The sequence below is a fragment of the Rhinoderma darwinii genome, chromosome 5 (genome assembly GCF_050947455.1).
Source record: "Rhinoderma darwinii isolate aRhiDar2 chromosome 5, aRhiDar2.hap1, whole genome shotgun sequence".
Taxonomy (NCBI): domain Eukaryota; kingdom Metazoa; phylum Chordata; class Amphibia; order Anura; family Rhinodermatidae; genus Rhinoderma; species Rhinoderma darwinii.
In genome coordinates this window covers 126,188,779-126,214,831 of record NC_134691.1, presented here as the reverse complement: position 1 = coordinate 126,214,831, position 26,053 = coordinate 126,188,779, and the positions used below count along the sequence as shown (strand labels likewise).

General features: G+C 38.1%; 1 protein-coding gene across 1 annotated transcript in view; it reads left to right on the top strand.

The window, feature by feature from the left end:
* Positions 1–23,971, top strand: part of NETO1 (neuropilin and tolloid like 1) — a 147,309-nt gene extending 123,338 nt beyond the window's left edge. Inside the window, exons 7-11 of the mRNA XM_075826477.1 lie at positions 158–386; positions 16,902–17,015; positions 18,604–19,162; positions 20,047–20,121; positions 23,476–23,971. Coding sequence (XP_075682592.1) covers positions 158–386; positions 16,902–17,015; positions 18,604–19,162; positions 20,047–20,107 — 963 coding nt within the window. The 3' untranslated portion in view covers positions 20,108–20,121; positions 23,476–23,971. The remainder of the gene's footprint in view (positions 1–157; positions 387–16,901; positions 17,016–18,603; positions 19,163–20,046; positions 20,122–23,475) is intronic.
* The last annotated feature ends 2,082 nt before the right edge of the window (positions 23,972–26,053 follow it).

Genomic DNA, 26,053 nt, shown 5'->3' with positions numbered 1-26,053 from the left:
GTATTAAAAAGCCTGTGCTCATCAATAATGGAAGGAATGTGCCGTTTAATAAATGGTTTGCTTTGAATAGCAGATAATTGAAGTACTTACTGATTGAACTGTGAATGCTCAATCAATGTGTAATAGTGCTCACATAATGGACTTTTTTTACTTCCAGATATACTTGCGATTTTTGGACTATGAAGTGCAAAATTCAAATGAATGTAAAAGGAATTTTGTGGCTGTGTATGATGGAAGTAGTTCAGTAGAAGATTTGAAAGCTAAATTTTGCAGCACTGTTGCTAATGATGTGATGCTGCGCACAGGACTTGGAGTAATCCGAATGTGGGCAGATGAAGGCAGCCGCACCAGCCGTTTCCAGATGCTCTTCACATCTTTCCAAGAACGTAAGGCACATTATGTCTCATCTTAAACTACCGCACCATAATAGCTGTTAACGTCTTATAATCAAGTTGTTCTTTGCTAAATGTCTCTGTTTTTTTCCCTTTACCTCTGATAGCATTTAGATGTATTTATTTTATGTTTCAAGGATTTGATTGGGTTTTGTATAACAGGGGATGTACAGTGTGAATGGAAATGTCCTGCTGCAGATTTTGCCGCAATAATGCAACAAATCTGTTGTCAAAATGTGATGGCTAGATGATTGGGTCAGAGAATCTCCGAAATATCAGGTCATTAGTACCCTTCCAAAAGTGGTCCAGAGAAGGACAACCAGTGGACTGGCGACAGGGTTATGGGCACCCAAGCCTCATTGATTTGCTTGTGGAGCAAAGGTTTGCCCATCTGGTCTGATCCCACAGAAGAGCCACTGTAGCACGAATTGCTGAAAAAAGTAAATTCTTGCTATGATAGAAAGATTTTAGAACACAAGTAATCTCCAGATTAATTAAAATAAATCTGAAGTGATTTATCTTCAAATAAATTCAAACATAGCAGGATATAATACATCTATTGAAACATGTCATTTAAATGGTTCAAGTGGTCCATGTATATCTATATCTATATTTTCTGCTGGAGCAATTTCCCAACAGGAACAGGCGATATCAAAAATTAATACACAAATACAAAAAAAACAGACCATTAGATGAGTTGTTTTTGTCCTAAGAAATATCATAACTAACGAGAAGAATTAATATTCCATCCACTTGGCTATGACCCACTTAAATAACCAGTCATATACAGCCCATTAATTCTAACAGTAAATATGACCTTAAAGTTTAATACCTATTCTAATAATTTAATATACGTATAACCCAACTCCTTAAACCTTATGTAGTACATAGTTATGTCCAATATTCTATTCAAACAATGCGGCAAAACAGTAATAGTGTATCACAAAAACAGCCATGCAAATGTTTAGTTGTAATATATTATTATAGGACTCTGTTTGGAGCCTCCGTCACAATCCCTGTCAAATTTAATGGGAAAAATAGCAATGCATGCATCGCTATTTTTCTCATCAAGACGATGGACACTGTAACAGAATGCGAAAGAATCAGTTAAAAGTAAATAGGGTCCCTCAGGCGCTGTTGGTATCTGTTAAACTATGGATCCGGTACTGCGTTGTGCTTTTCTTTATAAACGAATGCCACAACGAGGATGTGAACAGAGCCTAATATGGATATTTGGTCTGCATCTGATATACAAAAATACACTCATTAATAGTTAAAGTTTAATTCAAGTTAAACTGATATGTTATATTATTTATGTGGTCAGATGGTCAGATCTGTTTTGCTTTTTATAATTTATTTGATTTACCTTTGATTTATTTTGTGTTTGTTCTACAAAAGAAACTTTTATCATCCACGTATTGACATTTAGGATAATTTAATACTTTTAGCTATCTCAGTATTCTACTATTTATTAATATTGCAATGTTGCAATGTGTGATCTGTTCAGCTGTATCATGAACTTTAAGAAGCTGAAGTTAATGAGGTTACTTTTTTGAGCTCCTTGGTGCCTAAAAACCCATAAATATTGCTTGTTTATCCAAACGGTGGTTTCTGCAAAGTATTCAGAGGAGATAAAGTAAAGCTCTAATCATTTTTTTCCCAGGCCAGCGTGAACAAACTTTAAAGCCGTTGTTTGATTTTGTCCCAAAATAATGTTATTATAACATATTTTTAAATTAACAAACAAAATCAGATACATTGGGGAAATAGATTAAGTCTGGCGTTTCATATGCCAGTCTTAATCTTAAGTGTGCTGGGGTTAGATGCGCACGCCTCTTAATAAATTTGTTGCATCTCTGGCCATACATGTACCTGAAAGTCAAATCTATGTCAGCTATGAGCTGGTGTAGCTTTGCGGTATAATTTATGCTAATTTCCGTAGTAAATTATAGTAAATTTGTTCGGCTGAGGTGGCCCTGCCCCGCCCGCTATGCCCCATCCACTTTTTGAAAAGTGCTGTGGGCAATGTAAAAAAAAAAAGTGAATTGTTTTTTGCGCAAAAAATTTTGTTTTTGTGCAAACTGCGAATTTTCGACACCAGAAAACTATCATAAATTGTTTCATAAATTAACACCCAATCTGTTGCAGCATTAGTGGTAATAATCTCCTCTGTGATATAACCTAAGGTCTCAGATAGTTCAGACCCTAATCTATATATTGCTTTCATCTTAAAGTTCCGCATTAAGTTCACATTGTATCAAATAGTAACCTGTGTGATGGAACAGCAGTAATGATCGCAGCTTATGAATAGAAATGAAAACCATGCATTGTTGGTAATTTTTCAGGACCAGGTTTGGCCACTACTGGTCTGGAGCGTTTTGAGACATGGGCTGCTACTTGAAAGTGCTGGCAGTTGCTCGTAGTCTACAATTTTTTACAGAGGTTTATATAATTAAAAAAAAATTGTACTGTTAGTTCAGTAAACTTTGCTGTGTTATTTTGGGTATACATTCTACCTGTTTTAAGTTAACTTTGGACATTTTCTGGTTGCATGGAGGAAATAATATAACCATAGAATGAAAGTAACTATAGGCTGGCCATATTATGGTTTGTGGTGTAGAAATTAGCTGCTGCCACTTACATTCAGACATTTTTAGTATCTTCGTGTAGAAGGTACTAATTCTTAATGCAGATATCCAGCTGGTAGGGAGTCTTAGGAACAATGCCCCTTAGAAAAAAAAGTATGCATATTACAGAAGGAAGAAAACTATTTCTCTAGTGCCACCTGGAGAGCTGTATCAAAGGCATCTAATTCAGACAACCAGAACCCTACTCTGTGCTCATGAGGAGCAGCAACTCTGAAACAGTGCTGACTACAGAAGGGTGACTGGTTTGGCTATTAACCAGAGTCATGTTTCATGTGTCTGTAAAAGGTCCAATGTGGACTTACAGAATCTATAGGTAGCAATAGTAAGACGGTTTTCTTTATTCCGGTGGAGAGCTATTTTGCATGCTTAATTCAACTAGGAAAATTAGTCATTGTCGATTCCATTATTTAGGAAAGTTTCTAGAGAGAATCTTGTCTAGTCTTAGTTTTCAAATGGTCAACTTCAGGCTCATTTGACGTACACCAGGAGCGCGTTTGTTAGGGCATGTATACACATTGTTATGCCCATAGACTTTAATGGGCAAATAAAGGATGTCCTTTTGGCATACATTTCGCTGCAGTATATGGGGATACTCAGTGGTGTAACTATAGGGTTCACAGCGGTCGCAGTTGCGACCAGGTCCCTAAGCCTGGGGGGCCCTCAGGACGCAAATACAGTTTAGTTCAAAGCTGAAGCCCTGCTCCAGCATTCACTGTGCCGCGAGCGGCTCAGCACAGGCAGGCGCGATGTAGTGATGTCATCGCGCCTGTCTGCACCGAGTCACTCACAGCACAATACAGAGAAGGATCTCCTCCACCTGTCGTGGGAACGGGGATAGGTAAGTAATTATGTTATTATTTTTCAATTAGGTACATACATATGGGGGCATTATACTGCGTATGGGTGGGGGGCTAATATGGTAGCTGCTCAGGGGGCATTATATTGTATAGGACAGCTAATGAGGCATTATAGTGTATGGGGGCATTATACTGTATCGGTGGCATTATACTGTATGGGGCAGCTATGGGGGGCATTATACTGTATGTGGCCGCTATGGAGGGCATTATACTGTATGGGGGCATTATACTGTATGGGGCAGCTATGGGGGCATTATACTGTGTGGGGCATTATACTGTATGGGGCAGCTATGGGGGCACTATACTGTATGTGTCAGCTATGGGGCCATTATAATGTATGGGGGCATTATACTATATGGGACAGCTATGGGGGCTTTATACTGTATGGGGGCATTATATTGTATGTGGCAGCTATGGCGGGCATTATACTGTATTGGGTAGCTATGGGGGCACTATACTTTATGGGGGCATTATACTGTTATGCAGCTATGAAGCACATTATACTGTATGGGGGCATTATACTGTATGGGGCAGCTATGGGGGCATTATACTGTATGGGGCAGCTATGGGGGCATTATACTGTGTAGGACATTATACTGTATGGGACAGCTATGGGGGGCATCATACTGTGTGGGGCATTATACTGTATGGGGCAGCTATAGGAGGCATTATACTGTATGGGGCATTATACGGTATGTGGCAGCTATGGAGAGCATTATATTGTATGGGGGCATTATACTGTATGGGGCAGCCATGCGGGCATTATACCATATGGGACAGCTATGGGGGGGTAGTATACTGTATGGGACAGCTATGGGGGCTTTATACTGTATGGGGGCATTATACTGTATGTGGAAACTATGGCGGGCATTTTACGGTATGGAGCATTATACTGTATGGGGCAGCTATGGGTGGCATTATACTGTGTGGGGCAATATTCAGTATGTGGCAGCTATGGAGGGCATTATACTGTATGGGGGCATTATACTGTATGTGGCAGCTATGGGGGGCACTATACTTTATGGGGGCATTATACTGTATGTATCAGCTATGGAGAGCATTATACTGTATGGGGGGGCATTATACTATATGGAGCAGCTATGGGGGCATTATACTGTATGGGACAGCTATGGGGGGCATTATACTGTGAGGGGCATTATACTGTATGTGGCAGCTATGGGGGCATTATACAGTATGGGGCGCATTATACTGTATGGGGTAGCTATAGGCGGCATTATACTGTATGGGGCATTATACTGTATGTGGCAGCTATGGAGAGCATTATACTGTATGGGGGCATTATACTGTATAGGGCAGCCATGGGGGAATTATACTATATGAGACAGCTATGGGGGGCATTATACTGTATGGGGGGTAGTATACTGTATGGGACAGCTATGGGGGCTTTATACTGAATGGGGGCATTATACTGTAAGTGGCAGCTATGGAGGGCATTTTACGGTATGGGGCATTATTCTGTATGGGGCAGCTATGGGTGGCATTATACTGTGTGGGGCAATATTCAGTATGTGGCAGCTATGGAGGGCATTATACTGTATGGGGCATTATACTGTATGGGGGCAGCTATGTGGGGCACTATACTGTATGGGGGCATTATACTGTATGTGTCAGCTATGAGGCCATTATAATGTATGGGGGCATTATACTATATGGGACAGCTATGGGGGGCTTTATACTGTATGGGGGCATTATACTGTATGTGGCAGCTATGGGGGGCATTATACTGTATTGGGTAGCTATGGGGGCACTATACTTTATGGGTGCATTATACTGTATGGGACAGCTATGGGGGCATTATACTGTGTGGGGGGCATTATACCATATGGGACAGCTATGGAGGACTTTATACTGTATTGGGGCATTATACTGTATGTGGCAGCTATGAAGCGCATTATACTGTATGGGGGCATTATACTGTATGGGGCAGCTATGGGGGCATTATGCTGTATGGGACAGCTATTGGGGCATTATACTGTGTGGGGGGCATTATACCATATGGGACAGCTATGGAGGACTTTATATTGTATTGGGGCATTATACTGTATGTGGCAGCTATGGAAGGAATTATACTTTATGGGGGCATTATACTTTATGGGACAGCTATGGGGGCATTATGCAGTATGGGAGGCATTATACCATATGGGGAAGCTATAGGGGGCACTAAACTGTATGGGGGGCATTATACTGTATGTGGCAGCTATGGAGAGCATTATACTGTATGGGGGGCATTATACTGTATGGGGCAGCTATGGGGGCATTATACTTTATGGGACAGCTATGGGGGGCATTGAATTGTATGGGTGGGATTATACTATATGGGACACCTATGGGGGGCTTTATCCTGTATGTTGGAATTATACTGTATGTGGCAGATATGGAGGGCACTATACTGTATGGGGCAGCTATGGGGGGCACTATACTGTATGGGGCATTATACTGCATGGGCCAGCTATGGAGAGCATTAAACTGTATGAGGGGCATTATACTGTATGGGACAGCTATGGGGGACTTTATACTGTATTGGGGGCATTATACCGTATGTTGCAGCTATGGAGGGCATTATACTGTATGGGGGGCATTATACTATATAGGGCAGCTATGGGTGGCATTATACTGTATGGGGCATTATAGTGTATGGGGCAGCTATGGGGGGCATTATACTGTATGTGGCAACTATGGGGGCATTATACTGTATGGGGGAATTATATTGTATGGGGGGCATTATACTGTATGGGGCAGCTATGGGTGGCAATATACTGTGGGGGCAGCTATGAGGGCATTATACTGTTGGGGCAGCTATGGGGGCATTATACTGTGAGGGGGCAGCTATGGGGGCTTTCTATTGCGGGGGCAGCTATGGGGAGAATTATACTGTGGAGGCATTCATGTGGTCTGTCGGGTAAGGCAGCTGGGCATAGGCGTGCCTGACAAACGACCCCATGAATGCATGGTGGTGTTGGGGAGGGGTAGGGGGCTCAAGCTGAATTCTTGCACCAGGGCCCATGAGCCTTTAGCTACGCACCTAGGGATACTACAACTGCAACTGTATTTATAAGCGCAGTTGAATATGCTTTTGAATACAACTATATCTTTTTTTTAAAAAGTATGCTGCAATTGTTTTTTTGTATCTGATAAAATCTTCTTATGCCTCCATATGACATCAGAGGCATATAAAGGTAAAGCAGGCACTTACACGCTATGGGGACTGAACTACTGCTCTGTACAACTCAAAAACTAACTGAGATGTCAGCTGCAGTTTTTTGGGCATGTGGCCGGTCGTCTTTAACCCCTTCCCCCTGCATGTATTCTGGGCCTTAATGACCAACGCAAAATTAGCAGTTTCACTATGTCTTTATTTAATTGCTCATAACGTTGTAGGAATCGAATGTATCCCTATAAATTTGGTATGTTTTTTTCAGCAGAAACAGGGCTTTATTTTGGTGGTACATACTATAGGTTTTCTTTTTTTTTTTTTTTTTTTTTTTTTTAAATCTTACAAAAATAAAAAAAAGAGTGGAAAAAAAACTGTTTTCCTCAATTTGTTGTGTAAAAGTTTTTAAATAAATAATGTGTTTACTTTTGCATGCATCAAGATTTATTTTTGAATTTGTTCTGATTGCTTGGATACCAAATATGTTGGTGTATGTTATCAGACGGGCACTTGGCAAGGCCTCAAACTAAAGGTGTCCAATTTGGCCTAAGGATGACTGTTTCCAAAGCTGATTTTTGCATAGTGTCGGATCATAAAAATACACTTAATAATGACCCAATCCGGGAAAGAAGACCCCACAGGGTTTTACCTATTGGTATAGTTTGTACCAAGGCCTTTCAGATTTTTTCAGACTTTTGTTGAAATCTGACATAAAATATATAAAATGTTTATGACACTATGTATTATCACAGACCTGAAGATATTCATCTAGGGGTATAGTGAGAAAAAAAAAAAAAAAGAATGTAAAGACCCTGCCCCACACCCACCTAGAATTATCATTGACAGGTTCACTTTCGCACAAGGAATCCCTCCCTATTTTGTCTCTCCCTAATTCAGTGATTTGCTACTGTATGATAGGTCTCAAAGCATGGGTAATTACACAGTCCTGGATTTGAAGGACAAAAGGGGCAAAAAAAACGTGTATCCCTTCTTCGGCCATTTTTTTGTCAAACTGCATCTCCTCTGCGGATACCTTTGCGTCTCAGTGGCAGGGACAGGATGTAAAAAGTGACGCTCCGTGAGTCTCTTGACATCTTCTGACTCATGGCGTCCTACTTCCCCTCCTTCAAATAAAAAATGTTCAATAATTTTTTCTTGGAATTCCAGATAGGTCATGATTCCCTGGGCCTTTTTGTATATTACATAGGAATTGAAAGTAGAAACCTGCATCAGATATATTGCCACCTTCTTGTACCAGGCTCTAGTTTTCCATTTGATCAAATAAGGTTGGAGAACCTGGTCTGAAAGGTCGACGCCACCCATGAGCCTGTTGTACTCTGTAATACAGATCGGTTTCTGTCTGTCCGCGGTAGCGACTCTCTGACAGTGACCTTGGTGTCAGCATGTATAGTGCTCACCATAAAAACCTCTCTCCGATCATTGCACTTAAGTGCAAGAAGTTCATCACTTGCGAAAGCAATTGATTCCCCCTTTACCAGGCGCATTGAGAGAAGTTGTGGTGGCAATCCTTTGCGGTTTCTGCGAACCGTCCCACAGGCCCCTGTTTTGTCAGCGTGAGGGCTTTTGAAAAGTGGCACACTAGAATAAAAATTGTCAGTGTATACTCTGTAGCCTTTTTGAAGGAACGGCTGCATAAGGTCATAGACTATTTTTACACTGGCACCAAGGTTTTGTGGGCATCCTGGGGGATTTATTTCAGGTCTCTGACCTCATATATATTGAAGCCGCATGTGTAACCGGTCTTACTCTCACATATTTTATATAGCTTTACGCCACATCTCGCTCTCTTTGATGGTATGTCCTGCCTAAAACACAATCGCCCCTTAAAATTTACAAGGGATTCATCCACACTCAAGTTCACGTCAGGAGTGTAGGACTTTAGAAATAAATATTTTAGCGTAGTAATAAAGGGCCTCAGCTTGTGAATGCGATCGTGCCCGGGATCACTTCTTGACAGGCTTTCTAAATTATTACTAAAATGCAGGAAACGGATTAATGCCTCATACCTGCTCCGGGACATAATTGATGAAAAAACTGGGGTTACATGAATAGGACTTGCTGCCCAGTAAGAACGGGTGGACGTTTTTTTTTACAATGCCCATATTCAGAATGAGGCCTACATTTTTTTTTATCTCGCAGACATTAGTAGGAACCCAGACCCTTGTATAACCACGTGCAGGCTTTTCCGTCAAAAACTGCCTCGCAAAAAGGTTAGTCTGGTCCACAATTAATTGGAAAAGCTCATCCGTAAAAAAAATATAAAAAAAATTGTGTGGGGAAAAATTTGTGGTGTCAATGTTTATGTCCGGAGTTTACATAAATTGGGGCACCTGAGTGATAAAGTTTTCTGCAGGATCCCAAAAAATTTGTGGTACTATAGGATTACTAGTTCCCGCATGTGCGCCTGTGGCACTGGCAACAGCGGCATCTTCCATACGGGGAGTTGTTGCGGAAGCGTCCGAAGCAGTACTGGTAGTGTCATCATAAAATATTTCCGCTTCTGAAGCGGTTCCTGTGTCACTGCCTGAATCAGGGCACAAAATAGCATAAGCTTGCTCTGCGCTGTAAAGTTTGCACGCCATTCTAATATGTATCCTCTAATAACTGTTTTTTTAAACAAAATTATTTTATTTTTTTATTGATGTTTTTTTTAATTGATATTTACTAGAAAAATGGAAATAAACATTAACTAAAAAAACTGTGTGTTTTTCACTTTGTAGCTATTCTCTCCACAGGTCTCTGTCTCTCCTCTCACAAAACCATAACTGAGAGGAGAGGCGGAGAGCAGAGGAGAGAGCCCGCTGTTTACATTCAACGGGTGGTGATCGCTGTTATAGGGTGTTCACAGCGATCACCCTAACCTTGTCTCCAAGCCCCCAGCTGTCACCTAACAGCTGGAGTTTGGAGATAACGTTCTAAAGCTCCGCCGTGAAAAGGCCGCGCCATAGAATAAAGCCCACTAATGACTGCCGTGAAAAGGCGTATCGGCGGTCATTAAGGGGTTAAATAAAGTATTTCTTCTATTTTATTCACTCTTCTCTTGTTTTTGTATAGGCAGCTACACCTAGGAAGGAACTACAGTGCTTGATCTACAGGAGATATTGGAAGAGTTTTGTGGTTGCTTGAATTTAAATCTGTAACAATATTATATATTACACATAAATGATGTACATCAAACTTTCGATACATCCAATACAATAAACGCCTTGTATTATGATCAAACACTGCCATCTGCTGTAAATGTCTTCTCTTGCAGCTTGTGATTCTCAATCGGCTTTAAACTATTGCCACTCTATAGTATTTCATCCAAACTGTTTAACACATAAAAAATGTAATAAATGTTAATAACATATAGTCCATAATCATACTTATCACTTTAATGTCATAGCTGAGAATAATAATAATAATAATAATAATAATAATAGTAATAATATTAATAATAATAATATTATTTCTACTGATCAAAAATACATGACTGTAAAGTTGCAATATTTGTTTTAAACCTTACAATACACAATCATTTATACAATCCATTTACAATCCGTTTTCAAAATGTGAATGACAATTTAGTTCATAATCCTTAATCCATTATTAGTTAATTCACAGTTTTATATACAATCTAAAATCACACAAAGCGTATGTAAAGAGAACCTGTCACCTTTCTATTTTTTTCTTTCACTCATCAGAAGAAATCTATTTTTAACTCCTTAACGCCGAAGGACGGATATATCCGTCCTCTGCAGCTGCTAGTTCGCGCAGGAGGACGGATATATCCGTCCTGTGATCGCGCGGGTACTGACACTGTACCCACGCGATCAGCGGCAGGAGCCCGGCTGTTATACACAGCCTGGCTCCTGCTGCAACTGCCGGAATCGAAGCGCGCGCCGATTCCGGCAGTTTAACCCATTAAATGCCGCTGTCAATAGTGACAGCGGCATTTAATGTGTTTGACAGAGGGGGGAGCTCCCTCTGTCACCCGATCGGCGCCCCCGCAAACAAATCGCGGGTCGCCGTCGGGTTTCCATGACAGCCGGGGGTCTAACAAAGACCCCCAGGTCTGTCTTCAGCATCTGCCTGTTAGGCGATGCCAGAGGCATGACCTAATAGGTTGCCTGGCAGTTTTACACTGACAGGCAATAATGCTTTGGTATACGAAGTATACCAAAGCATTATATATGCAATCGGCACATCGCATAGTGAAGTCCCCTGGTGGGACAAAAAAAAAAAATCTAAAACAGTTAAATAAAGTTTGTGAAAAAAATAAAATAAAAAATTACAGTCAAAGTCAAATAAAACTACTGTTTTGGCCCAAAAAGTGGTTTTATTTAGTAAAACGGTCAAAACAAATCACACATACACATATATGGTATCCCCGCGATCATAACAACTTGACCAATAAAATTAACATATTAATTAAACCGCCGGATGAACGGCGTCCAAAAAAACCACAAAAAACAACGGCAAAATTCTCTCTTTTCTCCCATTCACCCCATAAAAAATAAAATAAAAGTTAATCTATAAGTCCCATGTACCCCAAAATTGTACTAATGAAAACTACACATTGTCCCGCAAAAATCAAGCCCACGTACGGCCACATAGACGGAAAAATAAAAAAATGACGGCTCTTGAAATGCGGCGATGCAAAAACAAGTAATTTTTTTCTAAAAGGCTTTTTATTGTGCAAACGTAGAAAAAACATATAAAACCTTTACATATTTGGTATCCCCGTAATCGTGCCGACCCATAGAATAAAGTTAACATGTTATTTACGCTGCACAGTAAACGGCGTAAATTTATAACGTGAAAATTAATGCTGGAATAGCTGCTTATTTTCAATTCTCTCCTAAAATAAAGTTAATAAAAGTTAATCAATATATTATAAGCATCTAAAAATGGTACAATTACAAAATACAACTCGTCCCGCAAAAAACAAGCCCTTATACGGCAGCGTCGACGGAATAAAAAAAGAGTTACGACTCTTGGAATGCGACAGTGAAAAAACAAAAAATAATCCTTGGTCATTAACGTGCAAAATGGCCCGGTCATTAAGGGGTTAAAGAAATATTGGTGGATATTTATCAATAGTGTAATAAAATGCATTCTTTTACAGGATGACAGAAATGGCATGATAATTACGGCACAGTTTTCTCTTCCTTACCACACACCATTAATAAATTTCACAGCTCATCTTAGCCGTGTTCCTTTTTCTAGACACTTTTCAAAACTGTCGAGATAGGTATAAAAAGTGTCTAAAACACATAATATATTTGGCACACAGAATTTACAAAATTTTTCTTGGTGCATTTTCTGCCAGAATTCTGGTTTAGCAATCTCTCCCAGTGCATATGACAGTTTTTTAAAACAAAACAACGAGGCTAAACCCTTGTATTTTCAACATAGAAAAAGGAATCATATTCAAGAGACCTGTCCAACTACTCTTTACTCCCTAAACGCTCACAAAAGGCTTTAGGGTATGTTCACACGGCTTATTTTCGGCAGTTTTTTGGGCCGTTAAAGTTCTGAAAAACAGCTGAAATCAGAAGCAGAACGCCTACAAACATCTGCCCATTGATTTCAATGGGAAATACAGCGTTCTGTTCCGACAGGGCGTTTTTTTTTACGCCTCGTTTCCAAAAAGGGCGCGTAAAAAGACGCCCGTGAAGAAGTGCATGTCACTTCTTGGGAAGTTTTTGGAGCTATTTTTCATTGACTCTATTGAAAAACAGCTCCAAAAACGGCTGTAAAAAATGCAGCAAAAAACGAGAGTTGCCCAAAAAACGTCTGAAAATCAGCTGTTTTCCCTTAAAAAACAGCCCCAGATTTTCAGTCGTTTTCGAGTTACAATTATATTTTGGCTATACCTGTCTGTACTTACTGGGAAGGCACTAGAGAAGAGGCTGAGAAGGAGTTTATTTAGATTAAAAATAAATGGGGATGACAGGTTCTCTTTAACCTTTTCCTGCACCCTGACTTAATAATTAATAGTATGTCACAAAGAGACATTAGAGAAAGTCCCTTAGCGGGACTAAAAGAATAAAACAAAAAAATAGTTATAGAAAGTCTATTAAAAAAGGTTTAAATAAATATTAAAATTATTATTAAAAATATACTATTAGGCAAAACATTTGGTATGGCTGCATTTATAAAGTTAAAATGTTATTAACCTGTTAGTGACCGCCAATACGCCTTTTCACGGCAGCGACTAACAGGCTTTATTCTGATGCATACGACTTTTCAGAGGGACCCAGAGATAACTGAGGGCTTGGAAAAGCGCTGCTCAAGCGGACAGATCGAAATCTGCCCGTTTAACCCCTTAGATGTGGCGCTCATTAGTGAGCGCTGCATGTAAGTGGTTTTTGAGGGAGGGGACTCCCTTTCTCACCCCATCAGCACCACACGATGTGATCGCGGGTTGCTGGTGGCTTCTATGGCAGCAGGGGGGCCTAACAATGGCCCCCAGGCCTGCCTCTAGTTAATAGCCTAACAGATTGCAGTGCATTATAAAAACGATTAAAAAAAATCGCATAGTAAAGTCTCCTAGTGGGACTAAAAAACAAGTTTAAAAAAGTTTGATAACGTTTATAATAAAGAAATAAAAATCCCTAGTAAAAAAAAAATGAAAAACACACTTTTTCCCTTTACAAAATACTTTATTATGCAAAAACAAAAAAAGTTACACATATTTGGTATCGCCGCATCCGTAACGACCCCAATTATAAAGCTATTACATTATTTAACCCACTTGGCAAACGCTGTAAAAAGTTAAATAAAAAACAATGCAAGAAATGCAGTTTTCTGTGAATCTTGCCTTAAAGAATTTGATAAGAAGTGATCAAAAAGTTGCATGTACTCCAAAATGGTACCAATAAAAACTACAAGTCGTCCCTCAAAAATAAAAGCCCTCATACAGCTGTATCGGCGGAAAAATTAAAAAGTGATGGCACTTCAAATATGAAGACACAAAAACAAATAATTTTGAAAAAGTAGTGTTTTTACTGTGTAAAAGTAGTAAAACATAAGAAAACAATATAAATTTGGTATCGCCGCAATCGTAGCAACACGCTGAATAAACTTATTATGTTATTTATTCCACACTGTAAACGGCATAAATTAAGGACACAAAAAAGCGTGCCAAAAATGCCTTTTTTTTTTGTTCCCCACCAAAAATAAAAGTTAACCAATAAATTATATGTAACCCAAAATGGTGCTATGCAAAAATACAACTTATCCCACAAAAACAGGTTTTTATACAGCTATGTCGACGCAAAACTAAAAAAGTTATAGCTCTTTGAATGCGACGATGAAAAAACGTAAAAAATAGCTTGGTCATTAAGGCCTAATAAAGGCTGGTCATTAAGGGGTTAATACGGCACGGTGAACGACGTAAAACAAACCCCAAAAAACAATGGCAGAATTGCTATTTTTGTCCATTAATCTCCCAAAAAATATTAATAAAAGTTAATCAATGAGTTATATGCACCCCAAAATGGTGCAATTGAAAAATATATAACTTGTCTCGCACAAAAATAAGCCCTTAAAAAGCTACGATGACAAAAAACAAAAAATGATGTCTCTTTGAAGGTGACGATTGTATGAAATATGCGTTTATTGTGCAAAAGTAGTAAAATATAAACAAAATATTCATATTTGGTATTGCCGCATAGTAAAAGAAAAATAAAGTTAAAATTGTATTTATATCAAACAATGAATAGCGTGAAAAAAAAAATTGTAACATTTCAGTTTTTTATTTCAGCCAAAAAATAACCTTTCAGGTGACTTTCGGAATAAGTTGTAAATGAGGATTAACACTATTTCTGGTCATTACATTACTTTTTTTTTAAAGTAGTTTTCCAGTCTGCAGGCTCTATCTCTAACTCTCAGTTGTCTCTGAACTAGTGCAATGCTCAGTGGGGTGAGTTATAACACTTACTAGAACTTGCAGCAGTGTCTCTTTACCTCTTTGTCACTCTACTCCTGCTCTCCTCCTCCCCCCACCCCTCTCCATAGACTTCTATGGCCAGCATGTAACCTGATCACTCAGTGAGCTGAGGTCTTTTAGCAGTGAATTGAAAGTGAATGATCTGTGCAGGGGGCAGGAGGGAGGGGGAGAAGTGCCTGATAAGTTGAAGAAAAAGGCATTTTATAATAGAATTTTTCTTATATTCGCTTTTTGAAAAGTTAGTAAACATGTAAGCAAGTGTGTCATATTATTCAGTAATGTATTTTATCTGAGTAACATGCATAGTTCATCCCAGTCCCCTCCCCCAGATGTTAAGTCTTCATAGTCTCTTCCTGGTAGGAATCCATATTCAGTATAAGAATCCTTTGCAACATATCCAACAATTCAGGTAACATGAGTATATAAGGGAATTGCTATATATACACACAGTAAAGTGGAGGCCCTACAATTGGCCTAGCTTCTTAGGAAAAGCACATCATACATACTATAGCTCAGTACAATTTTTTTTCTGATAATGCAGGTACGATGTTCTCCAAGACTGTCCTACCTACACCATATATGTTCTGAAATTTATATTTAACCCATGATGACAGGCTGAAAACTTATCATTAGAGAATGTTCCGTATATGAAGCAAATTGGAGTACTGTATAATGGCTAAAATACAGTTCATACTTTAGTCTCCATTGTCATATACAAATCTTTGATCTAAAATTGAAGCTAGTACAGTTTCCTAAACAGTGCATCCCCCTCAGGATGGAAAGATCTGAAGGAGATAAATGGATTTACAGCAGTAAAAAAATAGAAACAACGTGTATGAGCATAGCATAATTTATCAGTAAAAAACTCATGGAATATCACTAGGGTCAGTTCTTGTGAAGTACTGACTGCCGAGACTACCACTGATTTCTCTGAATAAAGTGGCAGTGATTGTTAAACACTACAGCTCCTTCACTGTTTGTTTTCCTGAACAGCAGCCCGGCAATCCACCCGCTGTGCAGGGAAATATAAAAAGAACTATTCATGGAACAGCGGGTAGACGGGAGCGCTGCTGTATATGAAAAAAGTTGAATAGAACTTGCTCTCTTCATTGTCAGGATCAGCAAGGATCACAGAGATTGGTATTTCTAGCGATATGCCGTAACAGTCTAAGAATATCCCTTTAATTTTTTTTGTTTTTAGTTTCTTCCAGAAAAATTACAATATGCTTTATGATTAGTATTACAGTAAAGACTCATTTGTCCTTGTACTTGTTTTTAGATGAAAGTCCCAATAGACTACAACTTATAACTTAGAAAGAATTTGTAAATTTGTATGTCATAGAAAAATTACATAACAAATAATAGTAAATAGTCAATTATTTAAAAAAGTTATTGCACTAGTCAGAGGAGTATGTCAAAAACTCGTGTACCCTTCTTCTGCACATATGTCTAGACAACATATTTTCCCAGGTTTGCATGCCTACGTGAATAGAGGATAATAACTGACACTCATCAAGTGGTGGTCTTACCTCTAAACAAGCTTCAGACTAGGCAACAGATAGATAGACTTCAAATAAAAGTTGTGTGACAATTGCGGACAGCTTGAGGGTTCACTGCTAAGAGAAGACCATTTTTATGGGGTTTGGAGAGCCCCGAAGGACTGTACATTTGATCCAAAGTACATAGATAGTGATGTAAATCCATGTATTTCATTTTACTGCATTTTTTTGTTTTTATTTTTGTACTTGGAAATTATAAGGTTCTGCCATGATTGTTGTTCTCTTTTGCAATGGTTATCATTTTTGATACTCTCTTTTAAGTATAAGTAAACATGATTATTACTCTCTATTTACTGTTTCTCTTTCCTTTCAGCTCCATGTGAAGCAAATTCATTTTTTTGTCATAGTAATATGTGCATTAATAATACATTGGTCTGCAATGGAGTTCAGAATTGTGTATACCCTTGGGATGAAAACCACTGCAAAGGTAATACATAGAATATATGAAATTATTATAGCAGCTCATTAAATTAAAAATAAAATAAATATTAATGAAGAAAGGGGTTAACAGTTATTAGTCTCATAGTGGTATGCTTAAAATGTATATATGTTTTGGGGCATCAGTTCGAGTACCATAGAAATGATCTGTTGATGGATCTATATTTATAAATTATTCATTTTAAAAAAACTTTTAGGGTAGAATCACACATGCAGTTTTCGATGCAGTTTTTAGTGCAGTTGTTGATGCAGACTAATGCAAACCAAAGCACTATGACATCAATTTGGGTCCTATAGTCGGATCTTTCATTATTTATTTTTATTTTTCAATTTTTTAAATGTATTACAGAAAAATGCAAGGGCAAACTTGAAATCCATTGGGTAAATATGACCCCATGGATACATTCTACATATGCCCCGGAAGCATTCATATGCTGAACGTAGTGCTATAACAATATGTGAACAAAGCCTTAGTCTTATATTTAGGTTAAGATTTGTTCCTAGGATGTGATCCTAGATGTGCGCTTAAAAACAAAAAGCTTGGCAAGTATGAATTTCTTAAGAGAAAATTAAATGAGGTATTCCCCAAAAATTGCATTTTCTGTAATAACTAATACTCCTGGATGGCTAACAAAAATGCCAAGGTAAAAATGGAAACAGATGTTGAAACCATTCACACACCAGGATCAGGCAGAATAGGTTTATAAAGAGCTGACAATTTCTAGATCAGGGCGAATAGCAGACAAAACTTATCATAACTACCAATAGCTAAGTGATGCCATAAGTCATGTCTGCTTTTATTTCACACTCTCTCACTTTTTTCTAATGAATATGTCAATAGCCACTAGCATCATTTAAATGAATACCCCAAATACTCTTTATAGAACTGCAACATTTGCTAGGTTCCCATTAATTTTTTATTTATTTGTTTTGAAAAAATGATCATGATGTATCAGTCGACGCACCCTATATATTTCTATTGGACTCAAACAGATGCCAAAGTGCATCGGATTGTATCAGTCTTCATTATTTCAGCCATGTTCTTTTTTTTTTTTATATATATTATATCAGACCTAGCCACAGTGCCTTAATAACAGATCTAATCGCTGTTTCCCTTTGAGTAGCGACAACCACAGTGCCCAAATAATAGTGATAGCTATAATGCCCCATGAAGAGGTCCCCACTGCAAGCCAATCACAGTGCCCATTACAGTATTATCTACTGTGACACCATTACAAAGCCCTCAACATTTCAGAACCAGCCACAGTGCTCCGATGATAGAGTTGTTCACAGTACTCTCCCAAAAAAAGTGTCATTGTTCAGAGGGAAAACAAAAGGGAAAAGCGTTTCATAGGGCAACATTTAGAGACAAAACCAGATATTGTGATAAAAATAATGTCGGTCCTGTTCTTGGAAGCTGCTGCCATCGAGCCACCAAGCACGTCCCCACCCTTGGACGTATAGTACCAAAGAAAGTAGAAAAGTTGGGGTAGCTGGAGGCAATTATATCTTTAAATCATATCAACATTTTATTTTAATTGTCAATAACATATATCTTTAATGCTCTTATTCTACAGAAAAAAGAAAATCCAGCCTTTTGGACCAGCTTACAAATACCAGTGGGACAGTTATAGGGGTCTCTTCTTGCATTGTAATCCTCCTCATTATTATCTCTGTAATAGTACAAATCAAACAACCTCGTAAAAAGTTCATCCAAAGGAAGGCAGACTTTGATCAAACAGTATTTCAGGAGGTGTTTGAGCCTCCACATTATGAATTATGCACTCTTAGAGGTTCAGGAGCTGCAGCAGATATTGCTGATGTTGCAGATGATTTTGAAAATTACCATAAATTACGGAGATCGTCTTCAAAATGCATTCATGACCATCACTGTGGATCACAACTGTCAAGCACTAAGGGCAGCCGTAGTAACCTTAGTACAAGGGAAACACCCATACTAACAGACACACCAAACCAGCCTGCTAAACCCAATCTGCAGCCAATGAATAGAAGAAACATCCTTGTAATGAAGCATAGTTATTCACAGGATGCCACAGACACATGTGACATTGATGAGATTGAAGAGGTCCCCACTACAAGTCACAGGCTATCCAGGCATGACAAATCTGTCCAGCGGTCAGTATCAATAAATTTTTGATGAAGACTATTACTTAAGGACTTGCTCGTTTCTCCAAATTTTAAATCATATTTTTATGTTTCATCATTCACCGTTTCATCACCCTTTTTTTCATACGTTTTTAAAATTGTAGAGAATGTAAAAGAAAACTGTAGAATTAGCACACATCCTTTTATGATGAAACATATTTTATTTTCATCTCATCTAAAGATTTATTATTAGTCTACTGGTTCATAAGAATTCTAAATGAGAATGCATCCGTAGATCATACAACTTCTACTAACCCCCTTCAGAGAATGCTTCGATTTCAATTTCCAGATTGCACTTTTTACTATCCTGAATTATGTCATGCTCCCACATGCATGCAATATTACATTAACATATACAGTATGTATGATACTATCTGAAGTTTAGTTATTATAACCAGTTCTTATAAACGGTATTGTTGATCAAGTATTGCTAGATAAGTTATGCGGTTCTGTTTTATGAATCAGTAAGAAATCTAGCAGGACATTTAAATACGATAAAAAAAACAACAATCCAAAAAACAACTTAATGCATAGTGAATGACTGTGAATAAGATTTAAATACATATTGTCAGGGAAATAACCGCTCCATAAGCCATTGGATGTTATAACACTATTTGTATGTTTATCTGTGTTTGTATCGCATGCATATTTGTGCTTATGTGTTTGTTTACATGCACTACATGCTTTCTTTGCACATTAAAATCACTAATATCTCTCAAAATCTCTTCTCTTGTTTTAGTGTATTTTGCATGCCCATGTTTTTTATGTATTGTGTGACGTGTTATTTATGATTGTTTTCTGAACGTAATCTGTTTTATGCAAACACATTGAATGAAATAGCCATAACATTCCAGGTTCTGCCTCATTGGGTCTCTAAACAAACATGAAACTGAATACAACACAACTAGGGTATGAAAAGCAGAATTAAGGTAAGGCAATATGTGGCATGTCTTGATTTTTTATATTTGATATTGATAAAATCTTTTAAGGGATACTAACATATAGAACCGAAAAAAAGTACATAGAAGTTTAATTTTAATTCTCTATTAAATAATTGTTTTGACGCTTGCACTGTGAATTATTTGAATGCCATTAATATACAATAACAAATGGTGGAATCTACAAGGAATGTTTTAAGGCCTAAATGACTCTTAACGTGCCAATCATGCACCCACTAGCCCACCTTTAAAAAGGCACCATGTAGATGTCCTAAATATACACTAAACAAAGAATAACATACTGTTTTACTGATTATTTTTTTATATGATTTATTTAACAAAATTATATGTATATAATATATATACAGTGAAGGAAATAAGTATTTGATCCCTTGCTGATTTTGTAAGTTTGCCCACTGTCAAAGACATGAACAGTCTAGAATTTTTAGGCTAGGTTAATTTTACCAGTGAGAGATAGATTATATTTTAAAAAAAAAACAGGAAATCACATTGTCAAAATTATATATATTTATTTGCATTTTGCACAGAGAAATAAGTATTTAATCCCTTTGGTAAACAAGACTTAATACTTGGTGGCAAAACCCTTGTTGGCAAGCACAGCAGTCAGACGTTTTTTATAGTTGATGATGAGGTTTGCACACGTTAGATGGAATTTTGGCCCACTCCTCTTTGCAGATCATCTGTAAATCATTAAGATTTTGAGGCTGTCGCTTGGCAACTTGGATCTTCAGCTCCCTCCATAAGTTTTCGATGGGATTAAGGTCTGGAGACTGGCTAGGCCACTCCATGACCTTAATGTGCTTCTTTTTGAGCCACTCCTTTGTTGCCTTGGCTGTATGTTTTGGGTCATTGTCGTGCTGGAAGACCCAGCCACGAGCCATTTTTAATGTCCTGGTGGAGGGAAGGAGGTTGTCACTCAGGATTTGGCGGTACATGGCTCCATCCATTCTCCCATTGATGCGGTGAAGTAGCCTGTGCCCTTAGCAGAGAAACACCCCCAAAACATAATGTTTCCACCTCCATGCTTGACAGTGGGGACGGTGTTCTTTGGGTCATAGGCAGCATTTCTCTTCCTCCAAACACGGCGAGTTGAGTTAATGCCAAAGAGCTCAATTTTAGTCTCATCTGACCACAGCACCTTCTCCCAATCACTCTCAGAATCATACAGATGTTCATTTGCAAACTTCAGACGGGCCTGTACATGCGTCTTCTTGAGCAGGGGGACCTTGCGGGCACTGCAGGATTTTAATCCATTACGGCGTAATGTGTTACCAATGGTTTTCTTGGTGACTGTGGTCCCAGCTGCCTTGAGATCATTAACAAGTTTCCCCCGTGTAGTTTTCGGCTGAGCTCTCACCTTCCTCAGGATCAAGGATACCCCACGAGGTGAGATTTTGCATGGAGCCCCAGATCGATGTCGATTGACAGTCATTTTGTATGTCTTCCATTTTCTTACTATTGCACCAACAGTTGTCTCCTTCTCACCCAGCGTCTTACTTATGGTTTTGTAGCCCATTCCAGCCTTGTGCAGGTCTATGATCTTGTCCCTGACATCCTTAGAAAGCTCTTTGGTCTTGCCCATGTTGTAGAGGTTAGAGTCAGACTGATTAATTGAGTCTGTGGACAGGAGTCTTTTATACAGGTGACCATTTAAGACCGCTGTCTTTAATGCAGGCACCAAGTTGATTTGGAGTGTGTAAGTGGTCTGGAGGAGGCTGAACTCTTAATGGTTGGTAGGGGATCAAATACTTATTTCTCTGTGCACAATGCAAATAAATATATATAATTTTGACAATGTGATTTTCTTTTTTTTTTTTTATATAATCTATCTCTCACTGGTAAAATTAACCTAGCCTAAAAATTTTAGACTGTTCATGACTTTGACAGTGGGCAAACTTACAAAATCAGCAAGGGATCAAATACTTATTTCCTTCACTGTATATATACACTAAAGTATTACTGTGTATACAAATGCAATGATTTTTATTGAGACTCCCTTCCTTGAGCCCTCTTGGCCAGTTAAACATGATGAGAGGGCTCATATTTAGTTTCTCTTTAATTTACTGTAGTTTTAATTACTAATAATAATCAAAATATACAGAAGAATAATTTGATAAATAAACCTATTATTTTACACAGTCATATCATGACCATACGTTTTCTACATGTTAGTCTCCCTTTATTACGTAAAATTATGGATTTTTTACAAATAAATATAATTTTGTTGCTGCTAAGGCTCAGTTCACGCAAGCATAATGGCTTCTGTTTATAATGAAAGCCATGATGCTGTTACAGATTCGTTTTCTGACGGATCTAAATGGACAATGACGAGCCCCATTGACTTCAATGGGTTACGTCGGGGGTTCCTGTATTTCTTACGGCAAGAATAGCCCTGCAGAGTGAACTTTTCTAGTCATAAAACATATTGGTAACCCCACAGGACCGCTGAATGCAGGTGTGAACATAGCCTTAAAGGGGTTTGCCCACAAACACATATATCCCCATGAAAATATGGCACTGGTGTCATGTTCAACCAGCGCTCCATTCATTTCCATGGAGCTGTCGGAGACATCGGTCATTGAAGTCCCTTAGAAATTAATGGTGCCCTTGCCGAGCATGCTCACCAGCACTCCATGCTCATCGAGCACTTCGGGGGACTTTCGGTACCCCATTATAATTGCTGGGGGTCCCAGCGGTCAGACCACCAGCGATTACACTTGTATCCCCTATCCTGTGGATAGGGGATGCATGTTGTTTGTCTGAAAATTTCGTTTTTTTCATATAATGTAAAAATAATAAAATTAACATACATTTGTATTTTTGTATTTAAAGGCTACGTACACCTTTGAAAACGATCTAAGTTATGAACTTAGTTGTGATCGATAACAGCTCGATCCTGACCTGCTGTCACTGGAACTTTCAGTCCCGCTGAATGGATTCAGGTCTCAGTGCAAGATACAGCTGCTCTGTATACAGGATACAAAGCAGCTGTAGCTGAGAAAGTAAAAATTATTTTTAATAAAATTACTAGTTGCACCAATCACACATTTTTAGTGCAAAAAATTTTTTTTTCAAAGGTGTACATAGCCATTAAATTTAGCAATTGTAATTGTATTTCGTATTATCATCACTCATGAAAGAGTGAGTTAAAGTGTAACGACGGTTACACTTTAACATGTAGGGAATTATGCCTTTTTAAATCCAGGAATTGCTAGTCTGTGAATGTATATTGCATTTTTAGTAGATAATGTGTATTATCTTGTCTGGATTATGTACTTTAAAATGTAATAACATTACTGTTTTCTTTTTTTTTTTTTTTTTTAGGATGGCCTGTTTAATTATTTATTTTGCTTTCAGAGAAGAATTTATATAACTTTAAGACACAAATGAGTATGTTCTTTATAGAATTATTCTACCCATCTTCAGAGAGTGGATTCTGTTCTAACTCATTCCACTGCCTTCTTAATATAGGATGTACAGACATTCCTGCCCTCAACACAACGTTCCTGCTACTCAATGACATTGTTGTAATTTGGTTGCTGGCCACCAAGTGCTCCTTAGTTTTTAAATACATTTTGAAATATACTGGATACTTGAAGAAGAATCTGGTTACTGATTGCAGAATTCCCAGCAGTATTTGGTATTTTACTTTTGACGAGGTCAATTTTGTTTTACTGATGTGACATATAACCCTCAATAAAAAATTGTTAATTTGTATATTATTTTCATTCTACTAATTACTTGAAATAAATGTTCCTGAATTTTAAAACTATACATAAATGAAACTTTAAAAAGAACATGACACTTCTATTATTACCTTAATAAATATTATATAAAATATTATTGTTTTGATTAAAATACTAAATGGCAATAAGATTTTTTCTTCTGTCTTAATTTATATTTACTTATTTTGGTCAACATCTTAATTTGGTATTTTATGGGCACACATTATTGACATTTCTTAAGTAATATTATAAGTTGGTAGTCTGTGTATGGATGTCATTGTATTCTAGACCAAATTTCTAGGCACTGCTTTTCAGTCTAGTAATTCAGAATTTCGAACAGGGAAATTTAATAAACCATTACAATAAGCATGCACCATCATTTGTTAGCAATAATGTTTTAATTCCCTTTTTGCCTGCATATTGGTCTTTCAAAATAAATTCGTACATTAAATAATGTATAGTTATTCCAACCATAATCTCAAAATAAATAATTTATTGAGCTGAAAAGTAAGAGTTGAATTCACAGTAATTTATTATCGCTGTTAAAAAGATAAGGTCGCCTTTCAGTAATCTAAGTATGCATTTTAATATTCACACTTCATTATTTACTATTTTAATGTAAAGTATTGGAAATGTAACCATATATTTCCAAAGCAGATGAGAACTTTAAATGGGCTTGTGTTAAGAAAATGAATGAAGTATTAAATATACTTGTTTCTATGTTATTTTTTTAAATAAACTTACAAAAATGCATATTGTATCTTATAATATGTATTGAAATTAACTTTAAGCTGAATATATTAATTCTGGTCTTGATGACTTCAATCTCTTAAACATACACCGTGTTCTGACTAGATTTGTTTATAATTAAGAAAAATGTTGGTTTACGTGGCAGTACGAGATACAGAAATGCATTCTTTGGATTCTGCCAAGACCACTTTGCTTGATATTTGCCCCCAAATTTGCCCTGCAAATAATGTTTTTGAGCTGGAGAAAACCCCCGTTATAAAGGCTGTAGGCTGTAGCAGTGTAATGTAGTCTGTAATTACTTGACAAACAGGATTTGCACTGTACTGAGAAAGGTTAACAGCTTAATTTCCATTAAATAGTTATTCTATTTATCAAAAAATAATTTACAAAGCTTCATAGTTTCTCTTTATCAACCTCATTAAGCTATTATGTCATGATAGTTACAGTCTAAGACACAATAGCTAATTTTTTTACCTAGATATGTTAAACTAAAAGTGACTGAACTCTAAGGCTGGGTTCACACGTGGCGGAATTTCACTTAAATTCCGCTGCGGACACTCCGCAGCGTTAATCCGCAGCGGAGCCGTTTGTCCATTGACTTACACTTTAATTTAGCAGTGTTCGTTTAGACGAGGCGTAAAATTCCGCTGCGGAGCATAGGCTGCGGAGCGGAATTTGGTGTCCGCAGCATGCTCTGTCTGTTGCGGAGCAGTGGCGGACTCATGGCGGAATTTCTCCATTGACTTCAATGGAGATTCTAATTTCCGCAATGAAGTCCGCAGCTGTCATGCACATGTTATGTGTCCTGCGGATCCGTCTTGCTTTTTTAACTTGACATTTCTTCATTCTGGCTGGACCTATGTATTTCTAGGTCTACAGCCAGACTGAGGAAGTCAATGGGGCTCCCGTAATGACGGGAGCGTTGCTAGGAGACGTCTGTAAATAGTCACTGTCGAGGGTGCTGAAAGAGTTAAGCGATCGGCAGTAACTGTTTCTGCACCCTGGACAGTGACTACCGATCCCAATATACAGCAACCTGTAAAAAAATATAAGTTCATACTTACCGAGAACTCCCTGCTTCTGTCTCCAGTCCGGCCTCCCAGGATGACGTTTCAGTCTAAGTGACGGCTGCAGCCAATCACAGGCTAATAACAGGCTGCAGCGGTCACATGGACTGCCGCTTCATCCAGGGAGATCGGGCTGGATGCCGAAGGAGGGACGCGTCACCAAGACAACGGGCGGTAAGTATGAATTTCTTTGACTTTCACAAGGGAAAGTGCTGTCCCTTCTCTCTATCCTGCACTGATAGGGAGAAGGGAAGTACTTTTCCCGCAGTCCGCAGCAGCTAGTCCGCATCAATTTACTGCACATTTTGTGCAGATCCGCAGCAGAATCTGCAACGCAGATTCTGTGCGGCATTGATGCGG